This window comes from Canis lupus, chromosome 16 (assembly GCF_011100685.1).
Source record: "Canis lupus familiaris isolate Mischka breed German Shepherd chromosome 16, alternate assembly UU_Cfam_GSD_1.0, whole genome shotgun sequence".
In the NCBI taxonomy this organism is placed as follows: domain Eukaryota; kingdom Metazoa; phylum Chordata; class Mammalia; order Carnivora; family Canidae; genus Canis; species Canis lupus.
This window is the reverse complement of record NC_049237.1, coordinates 14,058,463-14,082,511: the sequence shown is the minus strand read 5'-3', so window position 1 is coordinate 14,082,511 and position 24,049 is coordinate 14,058,463. Positions and strand designations below refer to the sequence as shown.

General features: G+C 50.3%; 1 protein-coding gene across 4 annotated transcripts in view; it reads left to right on the top strand.

The window, feature by feature from the left end:
* OGDH (oxoglutarate dehydrogenase) overlaps positions 1–24,049 on the top strand; it is a 69,189-nt gene that overhangs the window by 27,395 nt on the left and 17,745 nt on the right. For 2 of the 4 annotated variants that reach the window (XM_038559555.1, XM_038559552.1), the window contains exons 5-11: positions 5,449–5,493; positions 14,229–14,344; positions 17,954–18,108; positions 18,202–18,348; positions 18,528–18,618; positions 18,952–19,131; positions 21,788–21,916. In XM_038559555.1, coding sequence (XP_038415483.1) covers positions 5,449–5,493; positions 14,229–14,344; positions 17,954–18,108; positions 18,202–18,348; positions 18,528–18,618; positions 18,952–19,131; positions 21,788–21,916 — 863 coding nt within the window. The remainder of the gene's footprint in view (positions 1–5,448; positions 5,494–14,228; positions 14,345–17,953; positions 18,109–18,201; positions 18,349–18,527; positions 18,619–18,951; positions 19,132–21,787; positions 21,917–24,049) is intronic. The other 2 variants (XM_038559553.1, XM_038559554.1) reach the window with 1 other exon arrangement.

The following is a 24,049-nucleotide window of genomic DNA, read 5'->3' as shown; positions in this document are numbered from 1 at the left end:
ACATGACATTCCAGGCATCCACTCTGGTGGCTTGGTACCCAAATCCCAGTGCGGCGCGGCCTGTGCCCCAACAAGGCCTGCCTTTAACAGGCAAAAGGCCAAAGTGCGCTGTGCACTGGGTGTCAATTCGTAAGCGCTGGTGATCACACTGAGGAAGGAAACTTTGGAAGGCATCCCAGCACACAGGGAGGTACGTGGCATGCAGGCAGTTGCTGTCACGCATCCCCACTGCCGCCGTGCAGCACAGGGGCGCGGCCAGGCTCACCCCACAGCTGCTTTCTCAAGTTAATCTGCTCTCAGTCACTGCGCCGCTAACCTGTGCTGAGATAACTGATCTGGAGATGGCCAAGTGTCCAGCAGACACCCCATGCATGCTAATGAAACTGACAATTGCCTACCTGCCTAATGCTGTTCTTTGCGAGGGGATGGACCTCGCCTCCTCCAGTGATGGTCTCTAACACTCAGGGACGCCCCAGCACCTGGTTGGCATCGCTAGGCTGTGGCAGGGGTGGTCAGGCTCAAGCCAGGTAAGGCTAGGTTTCAGACGGCGTTGCTCCAGGGCCAGTGTTAGCTAGCAGTCTTGCTGCCCTGTTCACTGGAGAAACACTGCTGGGTGGTCCAGGGCTGCCTCCCCTTTTCGTCCTTACCACACAGCCCCAGCAGCACCAAGGCCCCACACAACCTGTGCCTGGCTGTCCTGCAGCCCCTCGGCGGCCCATCCATGTGTTGAAGGCAGGGCAGAGCCCCCACCTGGACAGCTGTAGCCCTAGGGCCTCTCTGGAGAAGGCTCCAAGGCTAGTGCTCCCATACACAGTGAAGCATTGTACGTACGGGAAAAGAGTACAGGAGGTAGGGGTCGCTCTTTGCCACCCAAAACTGCATCACCCCAGTGGCATACATGGTCACCAATTTCTTGGTATTAAAATGGATGTTTTTTCATGGTTCTCAGCTTTCATGAGAACTTCAGGGGAGGGGAGTGCAAAGCTGTGCTCTGTCCCACATGAGACTGGGCAGGGCAGAGCCACAGCCCACAGGCACCGGCAGAGGTTGCTTAGAGCCCGGCTGGTCTGTTAGAGGGGGACACCTGGCGGCACTCCAGCATCTCCAACCCAGCGCTGCTTGAGGGCAGAGGCAGGAGTGGGGCAGGGCCTCCATCATTCTTCCCAGTGCTTTCCTGGCCACCGTGATCCCTTCCATCCCCTCCTAGAGTAGTGTCCCCAAGGATTTGTACTTCTTTGGGGATCAGCCTCACCACAGTAAGGGTGAAAGGGTCAGAGGACATGATGCCCTAGGAGGGCCACACAGAGGTGGCCTCAGAGCCCCCCCGGCTCACTTGGGACAGAGATGCTGCCCCTTCTGGCCCAGGGCCTTTCAGAACCACCAGGAGAAAGTCAGGGAGTAGCCCCTGCTTTGCAGAGGAAAGTGCATTTTCATCCTGAGAATTTGAAATAGTTGTGATGAATTATTTTTTTAGATGTAAGAAATGGAAATAGTGAATTTGCTGGAAAATTAGTTTGAAGTGTATCTCATCTCTGGTGCATGCAAGTCTTTGGGAAAATAGCTGGTCCAACCCGACCGCTGCTCATGGGCCTGGTCACTTCTGGGTGTTTCCATACCCCTCACCTCCTCTGGGCCACGGGCCTGGCCTCAGAGGTGGCTTCCCAGGTGGGACCTTGGGCCCTTTCCAGGACCAGCTGTGTGCCTGCATCTCCTCATCTGTAAAGCTATTTCAGAATTAAACTCCGTAGAACAGTGCCTGGAGCTTCCTAAGCTCCATGAAGGTCTGAGTTAGTGCAGTCATTAACAGTCTTTAGAGATACGAAGCTGCCATGTTCTCTGGTAACGAGATAAATCCAGAAACCGAGGGATGGAGCAAGCAGCACAGGGTCACACCAGAGTTGGTGGTGGTGAGGGAGCCCGGGAGCTGGGGCCAGAGCAGAGTGGCCTGCATGTTCCGTATGGAGCCTAGGTCCCTCTCATGCCCCCTCTGTGCTGACCTCCCCTTCTCCCTGTGGATACAAGCACAATTTCTCTATCCTCATGTGGGGAAACCGGGCTTGGGAGATCCTCACTCCCCGTAAGTCTGAGAGCATGTTGTGCTGCTGGAGAAGCACGTGAGTGGAGGGACAGCGGTGCGTGGACGTGAGCCTTGGGCACAGGCAGCAGGCTGTCTTCCAGGGGTGCTAATGCTGGTCTACAGTGGGCTTATGTCCACTCCCAGTTTTTTAAATAAGGTAGATTGTATAAAATCATTTCTGTTCAGCTCTTGACTTTTGACTAGTTTTGAGAAGGTTAGGAATTACTGGCCCAGGGTCCCTACCCTAATGTCGCACACATTCTCCTGGCCCCCAAAGTGGCAGGGAAAGATGATTCCCAGGCAGGCTCTTACTGCACACCGAGTCGGCAGGTGTGTGACACTCCTGGGCAGCCAGGGTGGCTGGGATCACCAGCAGATGTGGCATGTGCATGGAATATAACTGCCCATGAACAAAAAACATTGTTGAGGTGTGATTATTTTAATGAAGATTTTACATTTAAGCTAACGTTAGTACAATCTCTCAGCAGGTCCATAATTGGGTGGATGATGACTAGGAATAGGGTACCGTTTCCCTGGGTGTGTTGTGTTGGGTTCCAGATGGGCCCAGAAACGCATCTTCATCTGTACCAGGCTATACCGTCAACCCCACACCTGTGGAGGAGGGTGGGGAGCTCGACATAAGATGCCTGAGCACACATTCCACCTTGACTTCCTCAGGAGGTATGGACAGGATTGGGTTTTCTAGTGAGGCCTTTCTGGTTGACCCCAAGTTAGGGTCAGGGTGCATCTGTTGATGGAAAGATCCAGAGTCCTATGGGGTCAGGGTCATTGCCGTCTTCATTACAGATAAACTGGATGAAAGCACACCTGTGTCCTGTGCGGACATGCAGCACTTGCTTTGTTCAGGTGGGGAGGCAAGTGGGCCACCCTTGACTCGTCTGGGATGTGCAGCAAAGTCCCACTGACCTGCGTTCTGTGTCTTGCTTTCAAATTCAGCGCATGAATTAGACTCCAACGTCAGAGTGCCGGCGCCTGTGCTCCTGGGTAGATACGCAGTGTGATTGCTCATGGAGACAGAGGTGGTGGGGGTTTACTGTAATGTGAGATTTAAATGTAATTAAAGGGGAACTTGAACAAATTCTGTAGATCACAGGGAGGAAACTGATGCTTCTACTGTTTGCCCTCAGTGTTTGCACGCAGCCAGTTGTAGGAAACAAGCTTGAGCTTAAATCCAGGCCCACTTTGGAGGTCCTGCGGGCTCAGCGCCAGAGCAGCACAGGAGAGCCCATGCGGCCATCAAGCGAGCCCCATGAGCTTTTTGGTTTCCCGGTGCATGCAGGTGAGGTCTGTGCTGCGGCTGAGGAGTGTACAGTAGCAGAACTGCGTCTGAATAAAAAATACTTCACATACCTTCATTAAAAATACTTCACGCTAAAGCACACCATCATCTGAAGTCACCTGAGCTGTCAGGGTCATCACATCACAGGCCACTGTAGCACATAGGATAATAGTGAAAAGTTTAGAATAGTGCAAGAATTACCAAAATGTAACACAGAGACAGTAAGTGAGCAAATGCTGTGGAGAAGTGGGGCCGATGGGCGTGCTGGATGCAGGGTTGCCACAAATTTGTAAATCACTAAAATTTGTAAGAAAAACAAACAAACAAAAACCCAACAAAAACTCAATATCTGTGAAGGACGACGAAGCAAGGCGTGCCTGTCATTAAAAAGCCAACTCAGAAGTCCAAAATCATGGCAACACTTTGAGCACGTCAGTGGATTAGCTCATTCCAGCGTGGCAGGGGCTGGAGTCTCGTCCCTGACCCTGTGTGTCACCAGGCCACTTCTCCCTGGATGGCTGGGGAAAATAGCTAAAAATAGAATTGGTTTTTAGCCCACTTTCTTAATTTCAGAGCAGTAGAGAGCAGTGCACTTGACACCTCTGGGCTGCCATATGCAGTGCCACCAAACACCTGAGTGAAGCGCTGGGGACCAGGCCAGCATGCCATGCACAGGGGTCCTCCTGGATGCCCATGTGTACCTGGGGGCAGCATGGCTGGACCACAGCCACCTCATGTCTGTAGCAGTGCCGTGCACTCACCAGGGAGTAACATGCAGGCCGTGGGGATCCCTCTGTGCTTTCTGGGGTGACGGCCAGAACACCCCTGTCCTTTTCACTCACCTTTAGTCTATGTCTTTTATTCATGTTTCATTTTAAAACTACAAGGAAGTACAGACAAAAAGGCTTCACATAATCAGTACGCAGAGTGAACAGATGTAAACATTTCAAGACCTTTCACATGTTGCCTGTGGATTTTTTAACACATAGGGCACGCTTGCATTCCTTTTGGGGCGGGACATGGTCCTCCGTCTTCATTCTGAGGCTCGAAAGAAAAACAGGAAGATTCTTTATTCTTGCCCTTGAGCACAGCATCCACACTTCTCTGCCAAACTTGGTTGATATGTTGTCTAAGAGCCACTGGCTCCACAGTCTTTGCTGGGTGCTGCTGTCCTCATGGGTGAGGAGGAGGGCTTGCCTACCCAAGCAAGGGGGCCTGCCTCCTCTGACTCGGATCTCTTGCTCTCAACCTCTGAGGCAGTGTGTGCTTGCCTTCTTCTGCCCTCCCAGGGCAGGCAGCAGCTGCAGGGACAGTGAGCATGCCCCAACCACTCAGCTATCAACCCTTGTGTGCCCCGTCACCAAGAACCTCCCGGCCCCAGCCCCTGGGCTCACATTCCTGGGAGAGCAGGGCCAGGGGAAGGACGGTGCTAGCATGTGTCCAAATGAACACCTTGGCTTTCAGCAATGGCCTGGAAAGCATCCAGGAATGGTATAGTGCCCTGAAAAGCTTGCAGCAGGAGGACCAAGGGCAGCCCTCGGGGGTTCTGTGCAGCCAAGCTCCCTCCCAGTTCTGCACTGTCACTGAGGGGAGACCAAGGACCCACCTCTGTCCTTTAGACCTCATCAGAACCTGAGGTTTAGGGTGTAGTTCGTTGCTCCGGTTCTGAGGATGGTCTGCTAGCAATTAGGCCTTTTCATTTTGTGTTCCCTGGTTTTCTCACCCGAAGTGGGCGGAGTGGGGTGGGTTGGTTTCTCCAGCGGAGCTCTGTGTCAGTGCCTTCCTCAGGACAGGGAAGCCAGGTGGTCTTTCTCGTATCGGGAAACAGCATGTCCCTCCTTTAGGCTCCCCTCATTCCAGCTGTTCCCGAGCAGCTCCCACCCTAACCCCAGTCTCTGTCAGCCCCTGAGCCCACTCTGTTCCCTTTCAGTGTCTGTCTGTGTGGCAGTGTCTGTGCCCCCCGCCCCCATGACCGCGGTGACGGTGCAGGGTTGGGATGTCTGGGTGTTTAACTAACTCTCGCTGTCTTTTTCCTTCTGCGCTCACCCACGCCACCCACTCTGCCTCTCAGACCTTGCAGTGTTCAAGGAACGACTCCGAATGCTAACAGTAGGAGGTAGGAAAATAATGCGCCTTTCACCTTTCTGGAGCTGAGGACTTCATTGGAACAGGGATGTGCAACTTTTCCCAGCATGTGATTGGGGGAAAGTTGACTGTTGATTGTACTGAAGTGCATTGTCCTGTCATTCATCTGTCACCCAGCAGGAAGAGCCACTTCTGTGTCATTTCCGTTTCTCTCCATTCTCACCTGCCATGTGTCTCACCACCGCTTCGCTAAGCTCATCTCTAGTGCAGGTGTTTGGATCTCCTGCCGGGCTGGTGGGCGCCCCAAGGCCACACAGCATTCTGCATGTCAGCTCACCCTCTCCACCTTCTGCGCTGTGCCTTTGACTGGGCTCCGGATTCTCTCAGATTCTGCTTCCTGGGCAGTTTGACGAGTTCTCTTTGATCCTCCTGTGTTTGAAGGACAACTTGACAACAATTGATAAAAACTTATTTCCCTAAGTAAGGAATCCTCAGTGACCTGGGGTTCTGGGCAAAGTACTTTTGAGGAATTCAGAGTGAAGTGCTGAGGCCATCTGCCTGTTGTCATTACCCTGGTGGCCAGTCTTCCCTCCATGCCCTGTGGCCCTAAGAAGTTCTCTTTTTCCTCCATCTTACCATAGCTGTGAGACCCCAGTTTTGATGATACTTTTTGTTTTGAGATCATCGTAGATTCATATGCAGTTGGAACAACTCACAGGGAAACCCGTGCCTCATGCCTAGCAGCTGGTCCCCTGGTGTAACATCTTGCAAAGATAGCACATCGATAGCACAGGGGCACCTCATCACCGGAGGGGGGGTGGAGCTTCCTGAGCCACACCTACTTCCCCTGCATCCTGTTCCCATTTAACCCCTGGCAGACCTATCCTGGGCCCCATTTCTATAATTCCTCAGTGAAAGAATATTCTGCAGTGGAATCACAGTATGTAACATTTTGTAATCAGCAGTTTTTAGTCAACGTGATTTTTCTGGAGTTTGAGCCCAGGAGGCGTTTTAACACTGGTTTATCCCTTCTTGCTGGCCAGGACTCCCTGCCATGGGTGTCCCACACTTGTTTCCAGTCTTCATTTGGAAGACCTTTGTATTATTCCCATTCTTTGGCTAGTACCATCTTTTGCTGAACAAAATTTTAAATTCTGATGATGTCTAGTTTGTCGCTTTTCCCTTTTATGGATTGTGCTTTTGTAGTGAAGCTGAAGATCCCAAAAATTTTCTCTTGTGTATTTTTTTTTAAGATTTATTTATATTTATTTATTTTAGAGAGAGAATGATTGGGGGAGGGGCAGAGGCAGAAGGAGAGACCATCTTAAGCAGACTCCACACCTAACACAGAGCCCAATGCAGGGCTGGATCTCACAACCTGGAGGTTATGACCTGAGCCAAAGTCAAGAGTTGGCCACTTAACCTTCTGAGCCAACCAGGCATCCCTCTTATGTATTTTTTAAATGATTTCTCTGGTTTTCCATTTTACATTTAAATCTATGATCCTTTTAGAGTTAATTTCTGTATAAAACCTGAAGTTTAGGTCAAGGTTGTTTTTTGCTTTTGTTTTTTGCTTATGGATGTCCAGTTGCCCAACACCTGGAAGGTTTGTGTTCCTTCTGGTTTTTTTGTTTGTTTGTTTTGTAAGATTTTATTTATTTATTCATGAGAGACACAGAGAAGAGAGAGGCAGAGACATAGGCAGAGAGAGAAACAGGCTCCATGCAGGGAGCCCGATGTGGGAATCAATCCTGGGATGCCAGGACCATGCCCTGGGCCAAAGGCAGATGCTCAACCACTGAGTGAACACAGGATCCCCTGTGTTCCTTCTACTGAAATACTTTCTCACTTTTGTCAAAAATGAGTTGGACTGACTTGCACCGGTGTGTTCCTGGATTCTCGATCATTTTCTATAGTCTGTGTCTTTTCTTTAACCACTTTCACTCTCTGTTACCATAGCTACCGAGCTTCATTTTCCTGCTTCAGAACTGTTGTGGCTGTTGTAGGGCCTTTCTCTTTCCAGACAAATTTGAGAAAAGGTTTGTTTGTGTTTACAAAACAACTTGCTGACATTTTGGTAACAATGGTGCTAAACCTCCAGATCAGTTTAAGAGAATTGGCATGTTCACTCCATTGCTTCTGTTCTCAATCCATGAACATAGTATGCCTCTCCATTTATTTAGATCTGTTTTGATTGCTTTCATCAGCTTTTTGTAGTTTTAGTTTATAAGCTCTGTACATGCTTTGTTAATGTTTATACCCAGATTCTTTTTCTTTTTAATTGTAGTGTCAATGTATCATTACTAATATCTAGAAATACAGTTGATATTTGTATTTATGTTGTATCCTGTGGCCTTACTGAGCTGACTTATTCGAGGACTTTTTTTTTAGTAGATTCCTTAGGATTTTCTGTGTAGATAATCATGTCATCTGACAAGAGGAACAATTGTTTCTTCCTTTCTAACCTGTGTGCCTTGTATTTCCTTTTCATGCCTAATTGTCTTGGCTAGAACTTTTAGCACTGTGCTGAGTAAGAGTGCTGAGAATGTACATCTTTGCCTCATTTCTGATCTCGGGGGAAAACTCTCAGTCTTTCATCACCAAGTATAATATTAGCTGTAGATTTTTTATAGATGTTCTTTATCAAGTTGAAGTTCCCTTCTATTCCTTTGCTAATTTTTATTTTGAAGAAGTGTGAATTTTTTTTGTATCTGTTGATACAGTTGTGTGATTTTTCTTCTTTATCCTGATAGTATGGCAGATTACACTGATTGATTTTCAGATATTGAACCAGCCTTGTATCGTTGGAATTAACTTCACTTGGTTGTGGTGCGTAATTCTTTTTAAATATTACTGCAACTACATTTTCTTTCATCTATATTAATGAGGGATATTGGTCTGTAATTTCCTTTTTTCAACCATCTTTGCCATTCATATCAGGGAAGTTCTAACTTCATAAAATGAGGTTTTTTTTTTCTTTTCTGTTTTCTTTTTATTTATTTTATTTTATTTTTTTAGAAATTTATTTATTTATTCATAAGAGATACACAGACAGGCAGAGACACAGGCAGAGGAAGAAGCAGGCTCCTTGCAGGGAGCCTAATATGGGACTCAATCCCGGATCCTGTGATCTTGCCCTGAGCCGAAGGCAGATGCTCAACCGCTGAGCCACCCAGGCATCCCTCTGTTTTCTATTTTGAGAGAGATTTTGTAGAGCTGGTGTTAACTCTTCTTTTAAGCATTTGGTAGGTTCTCCAACAAAACCATGTGGGTTTGGAGATTCCTTTTTCAGAAGCTTTTTATTTATGAATTCAGTATCTTTAATAGTTGTAGAGCCATTGCAGATTATCTGTTTCATACTGGGTGAGTAGTGGCAGTTTGTATTGTTCTAGGAATGGTTCGTGTCATCTGAGTTGTCAAATGTGTATATATAGAGAGTTGTCCATAGTATTCCCTTAGTATCTTGTTGACCCTGCAGGGGGTCTGTATTGCCATCCTGTTTTGTTCCTGATATTGGTAATTTGTCTCTTTTTCTTTGTTAGTCTTGTTAGAGATTTGTTAGTGTTACTGATCTTTTCAGAGAACCAGCTCCTTGTTTCATTGATTTTTCTCTATTTTGGTGCTTACAGTTTCAATAGATTTCTGCTCTTTATTATTTCCTTACTTCTGCTTTCTGCATGGTTTTTCCCTCCCATTTATTAGGGTCTTGTGGTGAGAGCTTAGATTATTAATTTGGGGTTTTCCTCTGGTTTTTTTTTTTTTTTATATTTTATTTATTTATTTAGACACAAAGAGAGAAGAGGAGAGAGGGGAGGAAGAGAGAGCACGCACGGGGCAGAGGGAGAGGGAGAATCCCAAGCAGATTCCAGCTGAGCTTAGAGCCTGACACGGGGCCCAATCTCACAACCCTGAGAACATGACCTGAGCCGAAGTGAAGAGTCAGAAACTTAACTGACTGAGCCATTTGGATACCTTGAGACATTTCTTCTCTTGTGATGTGTATAACTGCTATAAATTTCCCTCGGGGAACTGCTTTAGCTGTTCCACAAAGTTTGGTATGTTGTATTTTCATTTTCATGCAGTTCAGTGTATTGGTATCTCCTTTAATACTTCTTCTGTGACCATGGATTATTTAGGAGTGTGTTTCATTTCCAATAATTTGGAGATATTCCTTATGTCTTTCTATTATTGATTTCTTATTACTCTGATTAGAGAGTGCACTCTGTGATTTCAATTCTGCTAAACTTGTTGAGGATTTTTTATGGCCCAGTGAATTATCTGTCTTGGTTTATGTTTCATGGGCACTTGGAAGAATGTATATTCTGTTACTTTTGGGTGAAGTGTTCTGTAAACACCCATCGGTACCAAATTGATGGGATTTTATTGTTTTTTGTTTGCTTTTAACTGATGGTTGTTGAGTCCTTCTACATCCTTGGCGATTTTTCTATTTACTTTTTCAATGAGTTACTGAGAGAAGAGTTGAAGTCTCCAACTGTAGCTATGGGTTTCTCTGTTTCTTCTTTCTATCCTCAATTTTTGGTTTACAAACTTTGTAGCTTCATCACTGGGTGCATGTACAGTTGGGCTTGCTGTGTCTTCTAGATGGATTCATCTATTTTCATCATGTAATGCCCCCTGTGTCTAGTAATTTTCTTTGCTCTGATATCTGCTTTATCTGATAATAATCAAGCCACCTCTGCTTTTGATTGTGTTTATATGATGTATCTTTCCATCCTTTTACTTTTAGTCTGCCTATGTCATTATATTTGAAGGGAGTTTCTTATAGACAACCATATAGTTGGGTCTTTTTTTTTTTAATCGACTCTGCCAACCTTTGTCTTCTAATTGGCATATTTAGATTATTTACATCTAATGTAATTATTGATATGCTAGGGCTTAAGTCTAACATCTAGTGTTTTATTTGTCCTCTTTTTCATTTCTCTGCCTTTTTCCTGACTTTATCTAGGTTTTTAAGCCTATATTTTAGAATTCTGATTTTACTTACATATAGTATTTTTGGTCATATCTTTGTGATTTTAGTAGTTTTCAGTCTCTTTCAGATATCCATAAATCCAATTTATCACAATCTACTGGTGTCCTTGTGTGATGAGTTCAAATGATATATAGAAAGTATACCTCTCTATATATCCCTTTACCCTCTTCATTTAAAATAAAATTATTTTAAATACTTTCTGTACATGTTTAGAACTGTAGACAGCATCATAAGTTTGGCCTCAACTGTCAACTGTAAGTTAGAAGACCCAAGGGGAAGGGAAGTCTGCTTTATTAACCCATACTTTTTATTCCATGTTCTGTCTTCCGCCCTAGTGGCTAAGATCCCCTCAGATGTCATTTCATTTCTTTGGAGAGAACTTTCTGTAGCCATTCCTGTAGGTGACAGACTCTCTGTTCCCTGCAACTGAGAATGCCTCCATTTCCCTTTCGTTCCTAAAAGGTGTTGTCCCTGGACACAGTTCTTTTTTTTTTTTTTTTTTAAAGATTATATTTATTTATGCGGGGGGGGGGGGTGGCAGAGACACAGGCAGAGGGAGAAGCAGGGTCCGTGCAGGGAGCCCAACACAGGACTCGATCCCGGGTATCCAGGATCACACCCTGGGCTGAAGGCGGCGCTAAACCGCTGAGCCACCCGAGCTGCCCCCTGGACACAGTTCTGGGGAGACAGCTCTTCTCTTGCGCTCTGGGAAAGTGTTCTGCCCCTGCCCTGCCCCCTGGTTCTTGATGAGAAATCCTCTCTCCTTCGAGTGGCTTCTCCCTCATTTTATTCTGGCTGCTTTCAAGATTTTTTTCTTTGTCTTTAATTTTGAGAAGCGCAGTTATGCTGTGTTTTGGCATGGTTGTACTTGGGTTTCTCCTGTAGGTTCTTGCTGCCGCTTTTTTTTTTTTTAAGATTTTATTTATTTATGAGAGACACAGAGAGAGAGAGGCAGAAACACAGGCAGAGGGAGAAGCAAGCTCCATGCAGGGAGCCCGATGTGGGACTTGATCCCGGAACTCCAGGATCACACCCTGAGCCAAAGGCAGATGCTCAAGCACTGAGCCACCCAGGCATCCCGTCACTGCTTCTTTGATCTGTGGGTGGAAGTCTCTGGCCATATGTGGGGCATTTCAGCCATGATTTTCCAGGTCCCTTTCTCGGCGTCCCTCTGTCTCCTCCCCTTCTGGGTTTGTGGGCGCAAAGTCTTTTGTTTATGCTACATGTCCCCGAAGCTTTCTTCATTTATCTCTGTTTTTCAGATTGGTTCATCTCTATGGTTCTGTCCTCAAAGTCCCTGTCCTCCAACCCTCGCCTCTGCCCTCCAGCCTATATGTCCGACTTTATTTCAGTTGGTTACGTTTTCCATTTCAGACTTTACCATTTGTTTTTTTTCTGCATCTTCAGTTTTTGTAGACTTAGCTTCCCACTGTCCCTGTCACATTGTCCCTGAGGACAGCTCCTGGAGAACCCCAAGTAGGTAGTTCCAGCATCCGTGCTACTGGGAGCTGGCGTGGTGTCTCTTGGTTATCTTACCTCATTCAGTCAGAGATATTCCTGGTTCTTGTTGTCAGGGATTCTTTTATTGAAGCCAGGACACTTGGGTATTAGCAGACTTGGAATCATACTCTGATCTCTGTTACAGCAGGCCCCATCTGAACACTGCTGTGACAGGGAGGAGCCATGGTCCCCATGGACATCCACTGTTGCTGGAATGGGCAAGTGGGCCAGTGTATCACCTCCTGAAGGGAACAAAGTCTGGGCTCCTTGTTGGGCTTTCCCTGAAAGCCCAGGATGGGGCTGGATGTTGGAGGGCATCGCAGCCTGTGGGGGTGCGTCTGGACTGCAGTGTGTGCTGGGGTTTTGGGTAGTATGAATGGTCATTGTGTGAGTTCTCTGCCCTGCTTGGCTGTCCCGCTCCTGACCCAAGCTTTTGTTGGGGCTTTTTTGGTCTGCATCTGGAGGAGTTCTCACGTTGCTTTTTCTTTGCTACAAGTCTGGGATATGGAAGCCTGGAAGGAAATCTGGGGACCTCACTGGCTGGTCAGCCTTCTTCACCTTCTGGCATTGTCTTATGTTTGTTTTCCCCACTATGTCTGGGCTTTGTAGTTACATTTAGTGGGGAATAGATAGGAATATGTCAGCTCACCTTTTTGAACACGGGTGTCTAAGATTCAGTTTCTCATGTGACTAAAGAATGTAGAAGCATGGCCGGCCGTTTGGAGGCTCATCAGGGCAGCCCAAGAGTAGTTAGCACAGGGTGACCAGGGCAAAGAGCCATATGCATGTCGAGGCTGGGGGCTCTTCCCACTCAAAGGTCCTGACAAGCTGAAGTTCTCTGGATCAGAGCATTCCCGGCAATGTGCACACCTGGTGTTCTCATCAGCTAGGAAAAATGCCCCCCATATGATTCTGGCTGCCATCCCTTAATACCACGAGCTGGGCACTGAGCACCTGGAGCCTCACCAGACCTATGCGGTGGACCGTTCTCATTCTGGATAGAATGGCAGCAGGAAACCGCTGCGTGTGTTTACGCAAGCCACCACTGCCTTCACTGCCCCCATATGAAAAAGCCAGGTTGCTTTTGTTTCAGTAAAGCAGAAAGGGGTTTAGAAAAGACTTTTAAGCAGAAAGGGGTTTAGAAAAGAGTTCTAAGACTTTAAAAATGTGTGCCAAAATGTTAAATGCATGCAGACTGTGGTCCCCACGGCAGCTTGGATGGGATCACCTAGGGATTCCTGGCCCCCACGTGACCAGGGAGTCAGCGCTGGGGTGAGGCCTGGAAATGTGCGCTTCTACAAGCTTCCAGCGGTTCAGACACACAGCTGTGTCTGCCTGCAGCAGCCCGAGTCCCACTCCCGGCACTTCTCCCGGTGACTCTTAGTTAGGCAGGAACAAGGACTGTGTGACCTTGCACAGCCGGGTGTCCCAGGCTGTGGCATTCTGGCGTCCAGCTTGTTGGTGTGAAGTGGCGCCTCTGCCTCCTCCCACACACATTAGCTTTCAGAGCTGGCGGGAGCCCAGCCTCCTGTATTGCCCAACAGCCCTTCCAGTCTCTTTCTCGACAGTCACTGTGACATGAAACAAGCACCTCATGCCTGAGGAAGAGTCCTTCCTTCACGTTTCTGTCAGTTGGAAATACGCTCTCAGCTGAGTTGCCTTGCCTAGCCGGCACTGCGGGACATGCTAGGGATTAGTCAGGCGATCTGTGTGAGCGGGGCCCTGGGGGGCGCCTGCTGCCTACCGTGTGCAGGATGGGTGCAAAATGGATGCCAACGGATGGTTGGGAGAAGGGGGCGGGCACTGTGGGTCCAGGCTGGCCGCGTTCCCTGCCTCAGGCCCCCAGCTCCCGGTCACTTCCTCACACAGGACGCTGGGCCTGTTCTACACCAGTTCCTCAGTTTCCACTTGAAATTCCTCCTTAACTACTGCCTATTTGCTTTCCGATTAACTTACCCAGTGCCTTTTCAAGTCAAAATTGGTGTCTCTGGGACCTTGAAATACATTTTCTTCTAAATCATGAATAGTTGGTGCCCTGGACTAATACACATAATATGAATTTTATTCTCATTTAGCTGTGATGCTAGTAATATTCTCAGCTTCTGTTTGTTGCTAAAATTTGTGTTTCTGACTGTAAAATATTACTAATTTTCACCTATATCAGAGGTTTTTATGATTTTTCCTCTTTTCTTTTCTCTCCTCCGGGGAGTCCCTTCCCCTTTCCATAAACTGTGGTCCCCTCGTGGCTGTGCCCGTCTCTCCTCGCCCTGCAGGGTTCTACGGCCTGGACGAGTCTGATCTGGACAAGGTCTTCCACCTGCCCACCACCACGTTCATTGGGGGGCAGGAGTCAGCACTTCCTCTGCGGGAGATCATCCGGCGGCTGGAGGTAAGGGGACAGAAACCTCATGTACTTGTTTTTCACCTGTGTTGGCAGGAGGCCTCCAGACTAGGTGGTTCTTTGTCTTGGTTCTCTGGTTTCCTTCTCAGTGTAAGAGAGAGGGGAACATTTTTTTCATTTGGTAGATAAAAAATTCATGCTTTTTATTTTTACCGTCAGTGATAGCAGAGATAAAGCATTTCTGTGCACATCAATCTCAGTGGGAGCTCACTTCAGGTGTGCGAGGTCCCCCAGAACCCGCATTCTGCCGTCAGGGACCAGGTTTGGGCCCCAGGCTGCCCAGTGTCTCTGCCCCCAGAGGTCTGTCTGCTTGCACCACACTTCTGGTGTTTTCTTCTTTTCCTTCTCCTTTCCGGCCGTGGTTGGCACAGAGCCTGCTGGTTGCCGCACACGCACCACAGCTACACAGGGGTCTACTGCCACCTGCCAGTCTTTGTCTAGCCCCTCATCTGTACAGGGTGTGGGGGGTCCGTGCCTGTGCTGCCCATTAAGATAGATAAAGGAGGGGCAGCCCCCGTGGCACAGTGGCTTGCACCGCCTGCAGCCTGGGGTGTGATCCTGGAGACCTGGGATCGAGTCCCATGTCGAGCTTCCTGCATGGAGCCTGCTTCTCTCTCTGCTTGTGTCTCTGCCTCTCTTTCTCTCTGTGTCTCTCATGAATAAATAAATAAAATCTTTAAATAAATAAATAAATAAATAAATAAATAAATAAATAAATAAATAAATAAATAAATAAATAAATAAAATGAAGGAAACAAGTACTCTGGAACAAGGCTCCTCAGAGTGGATCATGCAGTTACCTGGGGCACTGCCTGGCATGCACGCTCTGGATCGTGGGTGGCACCTGGTGTCCCTGGCAAGCCCCAGCTGCACGATACCCAATAGTAGGGCTCTCCACGCCAGGCACCAGCACTACTGCTCGTACCCAGCCCTATGACTCAGTTGTGATAAAGGGGATCTTACTCCAGCCAGTGGGATCTGATCAGAATGCTCCCATGGGTGGTACCACATGTGGCTGTGACTGTGACAATCTAGAAAGGTCTAAGTGTCTATTGATGACATTGTCTTTAACTTGTGACTTGCATCCTGTGGTGTCAATATTTCAGCTTGGCCTTCATCACTTCTAGGCTGTAAGGGGAAAATGTTGACACTGTGACCTGGTGCAACATGAGGGTGTGGACACAGGGAGAGGTGTGGGCGTCAGGCAAGAGAGGGGAGGAATGGACGTGTCAGGGAAGGGTGGGGAGGGGTGTGTGTGTCAGGGAGGGGTGGGGAGGGATGGGCAGGATTAGCCAAGGGGGTCCTCTGGGTCTACACTGGGCCTTACCACTGCCTGCAGTGTCTGGATCCACTCCGTCCAGGAGTGGCCCCCAGCCCCATGCGGTCCTTGAGTTCTGGAAGCATGCAGAATACCTGAGGGACTTAGATCTTGAGGAGATAACTAGTATTGATACCTTGATCAGACACAGGCTGAGAATTAATTCCTGTCTGTTAGAAAAATTTAAATGTCACAGATGGTTATGTTCTGTTTCTCTGGGACATTACTGACTGGGGGCTCCCCTGGCTCAGACCTCAGAAACTGCACCCCTTGGAGACTAGTCCTTCTCCAGATGAGCCTGTCTGTGGGCCTAGGCCATGTGGGCCCCACCCCGTAGGTGTCCCAGGCACCTGGGCCAGTCTGTTTGTGGAAAGCAGAGATTGGGGCAGTCTTCGTAAGGGCTGGCATGGTGCTCCTGCCCCCTTCCCTTCCCACACGTCTCCAGAGGGGAGCCCAGCCCTCCTCCTGAGCCATGTTTCTAGGGGTGTGCAGAGCCCTGTGCTTGATCTCCTCAGCCTTGAGTCCCGGTGGCCCCAACCCCCAGCATTAGGAAGGGCAAAGCCCTCTGCTGTCACTTGCAGCCCAGGAGGTGGGCTCTTGCTATGTGAGACCTTGGCCACTGCCCCTCTTGACCCCAGGGTGCCCACATGCCAACCCGTGAGCCATGCTCATGGCTTCCAGGTGTCGGGGCACACTTGCCAGCAATGGTGTGGAGGTTCACACACATGTGTGCACACTGGGCTGCTGGCATGAGCTGCCAGGACCACAGGCTGGCCTGGGACACTGTGGCCTCTGAAAAGTTCTGGACAGAGGAACTGAGAACCAGCCCCTGAAAACGCTCGGCCTTTTCTCCTGGGGATTGAGCCAAGACTAGGAAAAACAACACGTGATCCAGGGCCCCAGTCATCACGCATCCAAGTTAATAGCTAAACTCATGCTGATGGTGATCGACACAAGAGAGTTGCTAGTTTTTTTTTCTAGCTTTTAAGGAGTTCAGGTCAGGGAAATAGTGTTCCCTGGGAGTAAGGGGTGTGGGTCTCCCTCCCCATCCTCCCCTGCGTCCTCTTCCCTCCCTCTCCCTCCCCCACCCTCCACTTTCCTCCCTTCTCTCCCTCCTCCTCCCTCCCTCCTCTTTCCCCGCCAGACCTCCCCCGCCTCACCTTGCAGGTCACATTCAAGCCCCAAGAAAGACCTGTGTTAAGCTGAAGGAGGAGGTTCCTGTCAACAGGCACCCTGGTGGGGCCTTCGACCCGTTTTGGGGCTCAAGTGGATCTGCATACCATGAAGCAGAAGCAGGGACTAATGCTGACTCTGACGTCAGAGAAATTGTCCCAGCCCACCCCATCCCTGGGCTTCATGGTCTGGGTTTATCACCTGAGCCCTTCCTCTCCTGGCCAGGGTGATGGTGCCTGTAGTGCTTGCCCATTCTTGGCTCAGAGAGTCCTTCCTTTGTTTCCTAATCATGGTGCTATGTGCACAGATGCCCACCCTGCTCTGAAGGCAGGAGGAATGGTCCAGGGTGATAGGTGGCTCCATGCCTATCATGGAAACCAGCAGAGCCTTGCGCCCTCAGCTGGGACAGTGTGGCTGCTAGAGGTGTTTTAGGGTCTATAGAATCTCCCTACTGCCATGCCAAGGTGCTTCCTTCTTTAACTCCTGTGCTGATTTGGGATGGCTGGCGGGTGGAGGGAGAAGAGGGGTCCTGGTCACCTGCCTCAGGAAAATGTAAACCCCCCCAGGCTGGGCCCTCCTGTGCCTTCATGTCCTCTGTTCCACTCTGGTTTCCTTTCCACTGAGCCCATGCTTCATCCTTCCCAGCTGTAATGTGAGCGCCGTGGATGGACACCCTGCTCTATTCCCAACCCTGTGTGTCGTGATGTGTGCAGTCACGCTTCTGTAGGACCCAGCCTTCCCAGGAAGGGTCAGTTGTTAAAATCTAAACACCTGTGAATCTTCAGTGACTGCTGAGCTCTGTCACCCACTGCCACACAGTCCCTTCTTTCTCGTGGTGCTGGCCCCATGGTTCTTGCTGTCCCCTTCCTGCTCACTGGCTCAGTGTGACGTGAAGGATGCATCTCGTGGCCCTGCTAGAAGTGAGAGGATGGTGTGGGCCTGGACCTGGCACCGCCCTCCAGCCGTGCGTCTCTGCCCCGGGCCCAGCCAGATCTGCTGCCTTCAAAGGGAGGCCCCTGTTTCTGCCAACCTTCTGGCTGAGGAGGCAGTGGACAGCCTCAGGCGAGCAGCCCTTGACAGGGTGTGTGTGCGTGTGTGTGACACAGATGGCCTACTGTCAGCACATTGGGGTGGAGTTCATGTTCATCAACGACCTGGAGCAGTGCCAGTGGATCCGCCAAAAGTTTGAGACGCCTGGAATCATGCAGTTCACCAATGAGGAGAAGCGGACGCTGCTGGCCAGGCTCGTGCGGTCCACCAGGTGCGGGCTGTCCCCTCTGCCCATGGGGGGAGGGGCGGGGCCACAGCCCCTGTGAGTGGCACTGGCCCCAGTGACGTGGCGGTCCCTGGCCAGGTTTGAGGATTTCCTGCAGCGAAAGTGGTCATCTGAGAAGCGCTTCGGTCTAGAAGGGTGCGAGGTGTTGATCCCTGCGCTCAAGACCATCATCGACAAGTCCAGTGAGAACGGGGTGGACTACGTGATCATGGGGATGCCCCACAGGTATGCACGCGCCCCCAGTGGCCTTCCCCACGGCCCCACCACCACCACCCTCTGGGGCTCCAGCCCACTGGGCATAGCAGAGGCAGAGGGCTGAGGGCCCCCCACAGCCCATGGCCTTTGTTTTCCACCTTCCCTCCTCCGCTGCTGTGGCATCAGGCTCACCTGCCTCTGTGTTCCAGGGGGCGGCTGAATGTCCTTGCCAATGTCATCAGGAAGGAGCTGGAGCAGATTTTCTGCCAGTTTGATTCGAAGCTGGAGGCAGCTGATGAGGTGAGGCACCTGTTTTCTTTCAGAACATCCAGCACAGGTCAGCCACTGGAGACCCTCAGCTCCACTTGTCACTCAGAACAGCCCTCCCTTTCCTGGGGGCCGGGGCTTCCACACCATACACAGGTGGCCAGTGGCCAGGTGGCCCCCACAGCCCTCCCACTGGGGGCAAGGATGTGCCCCTCCTCCCAGAGCCATGGGGGGAGCCATCCCGGGAAACACCTTCCCACCACGCCTTCGGGAATGGGGTTCTGGGATAGAAGTGGCACAGAGCAGAGCCATCGTGAAGCCTAAGCATCTCCCACTGAGGATAAAGACCCTGTGTCTGTGTGTCAGGGTTCTGGGGACGTGAAGTACCACCTGGGCATGTACCACCGGCGGATCAACCGTGTGACCGACAGGAACATCACCCTGTCGCTGGTAGCGAACCCTTCCCACCTCGAGGCTGCCGACCCGGTGGTGATGGGCAAGACGAAGGCCGAGCAGTTTTACTGCGGGGACACGGAGGGGAAGAAGGTAAGGCCGCAGGGATCAGCCAGGACAACCCTGAGGCCACAGTGTCCAGGATGGGCTCTGAGCCCATCATGTCTCCCACCTCAGGTTTCTGCAGTTTAACAACGTATTCTGGACAGACTTTGGAGGAATTCTAGATCGCGATACAGCCATGCTGCCAGAGGTGCCCCCTCCTGGGTTGAAGCAGCAGAGACAGGCAGGGATGCGGGGGGGGGGGGGGGGGGGGGGGGGCAATCCCATCCTCACACCCCCGGTGAAGCCGGGCTTGCAAGAAAGAACTTACTCTGGAGGTGAAAGGCAGAGGTGAGGTGGAGGTAGACTGGGGGGTGCTGTGGGCAGAGCGGGGCATGCTGGCCCAGGGGTGCCCTTAGAGGAGGCCAACTTTTTAGGGCTGGTACCAAGCATTAGCTTACCGGTTCTATAATTTAAAATACTGTAAGTCTGCTAGACTGCGCTCGGAGGGTGACACAGGAAGCTGCCATCAGCAGCAATCGGTGTGGGCTAGGCGTGGTGTCGGGGACAGGAAGTGGGTCCTGTGCTGCAGGCACTCCTGCCCTCACAGAGAAAGGGCACGGACCACGGGGAAGATGTCAAGGTGTGAAGGTCAAACTCCAGAGAAGGGCGGGCCTCCTGTGCAGCCTCTGGGAGCAGCACCGACACAGTGGCCAAGGTTAGCCATCATCCTGTCATCCTTGGCGAGGACACTGGCCTGGGCATTTGGAGCTAGGCAGGGGAAGGAGATTGCAGGAAAGTCTGTGCAATGTCTTCATTTGTGAGTGACAGACAAAAAGCCCCTCAAGCAGCACTCACCCAGAGTGCTAGACACGTCCTGGAAAGCAGTGAATAACTAGGTGAGGGCCAAAGAGAACATTTGAACTGCTCCGGATGCTGGCACGGATCAGTCCTGCTGTGAGCTGCAAGGTCAGGAGAGGCTGGTCAGCCCCGGTGCTCCCCAGGCCCTTGTTTTCGGGAGGGCTCTTCCTAGTGCACGCTGCCCACCCCTTGAGGACCCACCCCTCCGTGGGAGCCACTCCAGCCCTTGCCCACCCTCAGCCATGGATCCAGACCCCACACCCCTTCATGCCTGTTCTCGCTGCTCGTCTGAAACCCCCAGCAATTAGCTGATTTCTGCTAAACGGAATTTAGGGATCTGGAGCTGTTAACCTACCTTTCTCATTTAAGAAAACATCTTTATCCTCTGTCCACGTAACCAGGGTTGTTGCATAACCTGGGACAGGATGGGGCCTGACCTGGTTTGGCCCCTGGGGTGTTCATGGGGAAGCAGCCCACCCAGAGACTTGCTCCTGCCAAGGTCTAGATCGGGCACTGGGGTGCTGTCAGACGCAAGGAGCGGCAGCCAGCGCCACACTGAGAGAGCCTCGGGGGACAGCCTTGCTGCCTGGCAAGGGTCCCAGCGGCTTCCCCAGGAGACCTGGACAGGAGGCTCTCCCCGAAGCACCCAACAGCGGGAGGCTGAGTATGTGCAGAGAAGGCGTTGGCTGGACTCCCTGTGACCTTCCTACGTGCCTCTGAGGATGCCCCTGAACAAACCTGTCCTAGCAAACATCCCTGCATCCAGAGGCAGGACACAAAGGGTGCTATTGAGTAGATCTACATTTTGTCCCCTAAGAGGACATCGTAGACTTTCCCTTCCTGGCGGGACACACGAAAGCATCCAAGGGAGCAGTAGCTGTGTTTCACAGCGTAGGAAGTATTTGTGGATGTGGAGGGAGGAGCACACAGAACAGGGTCGGGTTGCACTCAGCAGCATTGCCGTTATGCTGCACACACAGTCGCTGAGAGACACCTGTATGTGCAGCCTGGTCTTACCTGTTGTCCCTGCTGAAGGAAGCAGGCTCCTGGAGAAGTATCTCTTTCCAGGCCACGGGGCCGCTCAGCATAAGGCTGAAGGCTCTACCGTGCCAGAGAGCCGCCGTCCAGATGGCAAAGTCACTCTGATGAGTCAGTTACAGCAATTGAATAAGCTAGAAACCCCTAAGCACACATGAATACAAATAAAAGGCAAGAAGGAGAGGGTCTTGCAGATCGCCACTAGATACATGTGAGAGTGACACCTGGTAGCGCCCTAGAGAGGCCACTGCAGCTGCTGGGCAGGGCTTGGTGAGGAGCGGGACCCAGAGGTTCTCAGATGCTGCTGCTGTTCTCCTGACTGAGGGGAACAGTGAGTGGAAGGGAGACACAAAGCCAACTCCCTGCCCAGGCGACCACAAGGACACAAGCTGGCATGGGTCAGGCCAACTGGGGTATCTCCCAGGATGGAGTGTACTGAGCCTGGTCATGAAGGATGCTGGAGCCCAAGGCTTGTCCAGGTGGTGGAGACAGGAGAGGCAATGAACTACTCCCAGTCAGAGCCCCCCAGAGTTGCTCTCCTGGTGGGAGGGTCCCACAGGCTATGCCAGCGTGACATCCACGGGCTCTGCAGCAGACAGTGGCAGAGTGGCAGGTGTGCAGATGGAGCGGGTCAGGACCCAGGAGGGGCTTGGGGGTCTTGTTCTCCTCCCACTTTGTTTCTAAGTTTGACAGGTTTTCAAAATGCATTCATTTTTGAAAAGCACATTGTGACTTAGTCTCTGGTATGCCCTGTAGCCATGATGGTCGGGACTGTGTTGGATTTCGGGTTTCCTTTGCATGTCTGCAGGTCATGTCCATCCTTCTACATGGAGACGCTGCCTTTGCCGGCCAAGGCATTGTGTACGAGACCTTCCACCTGAGTGACCTGCCCTCTTATACGACTCACGGCACCGTCCACGTGGTCGTCAACAATCAGGTAACTGAGGCTCCTCCTGAGGGCACCCTGTGCTCACGTCATCTTACTTAGAATGACATGCCTCGATTATTTAGGACAGTTGTTCTCTGATCATGTACGTGTGTCTTTTATGAAAGATGTGGGCAACACAAAAGATATCTTTTTAAAAAGGAGAGATTTTGATGACGTTATTCAAGATCATGATACTACTTTAGAATATATTATTTCAGCCCCACGAGGGCATATAGATGGCGGTTCATATTGAAGAAACTGAGGTTCTTCAGTATGCTCCTTTCTTACTCATCTCATTATTTTCTCATGTTCTTATGTACTTTTAAAATATTAATTTTGAAGATTTTATTTGAGAGAGAGGGAGAGCACAAGCAGGGAGAGGGAAAGCAGACTCCTGGGCTCGATCCCAGGACTGCAAGATCATGACCTGAGCTGAAAGTAGATAGATGCTCAACCACTGAGCCACCCAGGTACCCCTGAAAATATTAATTTTAGTGTAAATATCTGTCATAGATTGTTTCATAAAACAGACATTGCCATGTTGTTAGACTTTTAGGATTCTCATTTTGCACTGTTTTAAGTAATGCCATGATGAACACTCCTGTAAGGGAATATTTCGGCCGTTCTTACATAATCCTGATGTGTCTGTTACTTCTGGCGGCTGTACCCAAGGGTGCCTGTCGCCAGCTCCTGTGAACTGTCCTGTGACAGATACTGAGGCCTTTGCATGTAGGTGCTGTGCTAGGTTCCAGCAGAGTGAGGGCATGCTCCCTGCCGCCTCAGAGCTGGGGTCCAATGTGGGGTGGGGGCCTACGGATGCTGGTCGGGCAGCACGTTTCCCAGAGGATTTAACATATGTATGTATGTATGTGTGTGTTTATATATATTTATATGTGTGTGTGTGTATGTATATATATTTTTTATTTACTTATTTATATTTTAATTTTTTTAAAGATTTTATTTTATTATTTATTCGTGAGAGACACAGAGGCAGACGCACAGGCAGAGGGAGAAGCAGGCTCCATATAGGGAGCCTGATGCGGGACTTGATCCCGGGACTCCAGGATCACGCCCTGGGCCAAAGGCAGGCACTAAACCATTGAGCCACCCAGGGATCCCCAGATTTGATCTTTAAATGCAAACTGACAGTCAGGTAGACAAATGATGGGGCCTTGGGATCCAGGCAGGGAAGGAGTCTCTGTGTCCAGAGGAAGGAACGGGGCCATCGGCCAGCTCCCTTGGGGCCCTCCATGCATCGGGAGGCTGCTGGAAGGACCAGAGTGAGGGAGTGGCAAGATAGTTTCATTTCCAAAGGTGATTTTTTCTATCTGCAGAGGGTGTAGAGGAACAGGGGACGATTGCACTGTCCCAGCAGGGCGCAGAGAGGGAGCCAGGAGAATGCAAACATCAAAGCAGACATGGTGGCCCTTCTGCCATAAGGCAGGAGAGCTCAAAATCTGCACGGTCAGGCACGTCATCGGGTACCAACATAACGTGCAGTGTGATCACAGCTGTCACTCATCAAGCACCTGCTGTGTGCCAGGCACCAGGCTAGGCGCTCACATTAGCCAATACCGAAGCCACCCGAGCCCTGGGCAGGATCTTTCCCATTCTCCAGAAGAGAGCCTGGAGCAGAGAGTGAATGAAGAGCTTGCTTGAGAGTCAGCATTCGATCTGCTTTCTTTCAAAGAACAGTATCAGAAAGAATTTTGAAAAAAAGCCAAAAACACAGAAAGGTCTAGAAACCAAACAAAAAACCTGTCACTACAAGACTCCTTGCTTGTGGGCTGAGCCTGCAGTGCTAACAGGAGAACTCTCCTCACTCTGGAGGAGTGGCAGCAGAGGTGAGTCAGAGTCATTGGAAGCCTAAGACACAGGGTAACTTAGAATTTCCCGAGAGCAGTTTCCAGGCTGGGGTGAGCTCCGTCCCAGGAGACCGTAAAAGATAACCTCTTCAGGATCCTGGCAAATAGAGCTGCCAGGCACCTGCAACATTTTGTGCCAGTCCAGTTGTGAGAGGCGTCCGCAGGCAACAACACGTAGTCTAGAGTGTAGACACAGGAATGGCTCCACACGGTAGAGTCCAGCGGTGCTAGTGCGCACTCCTCCAGGCTGGGACAGATACACATGGGCACCTGCCGC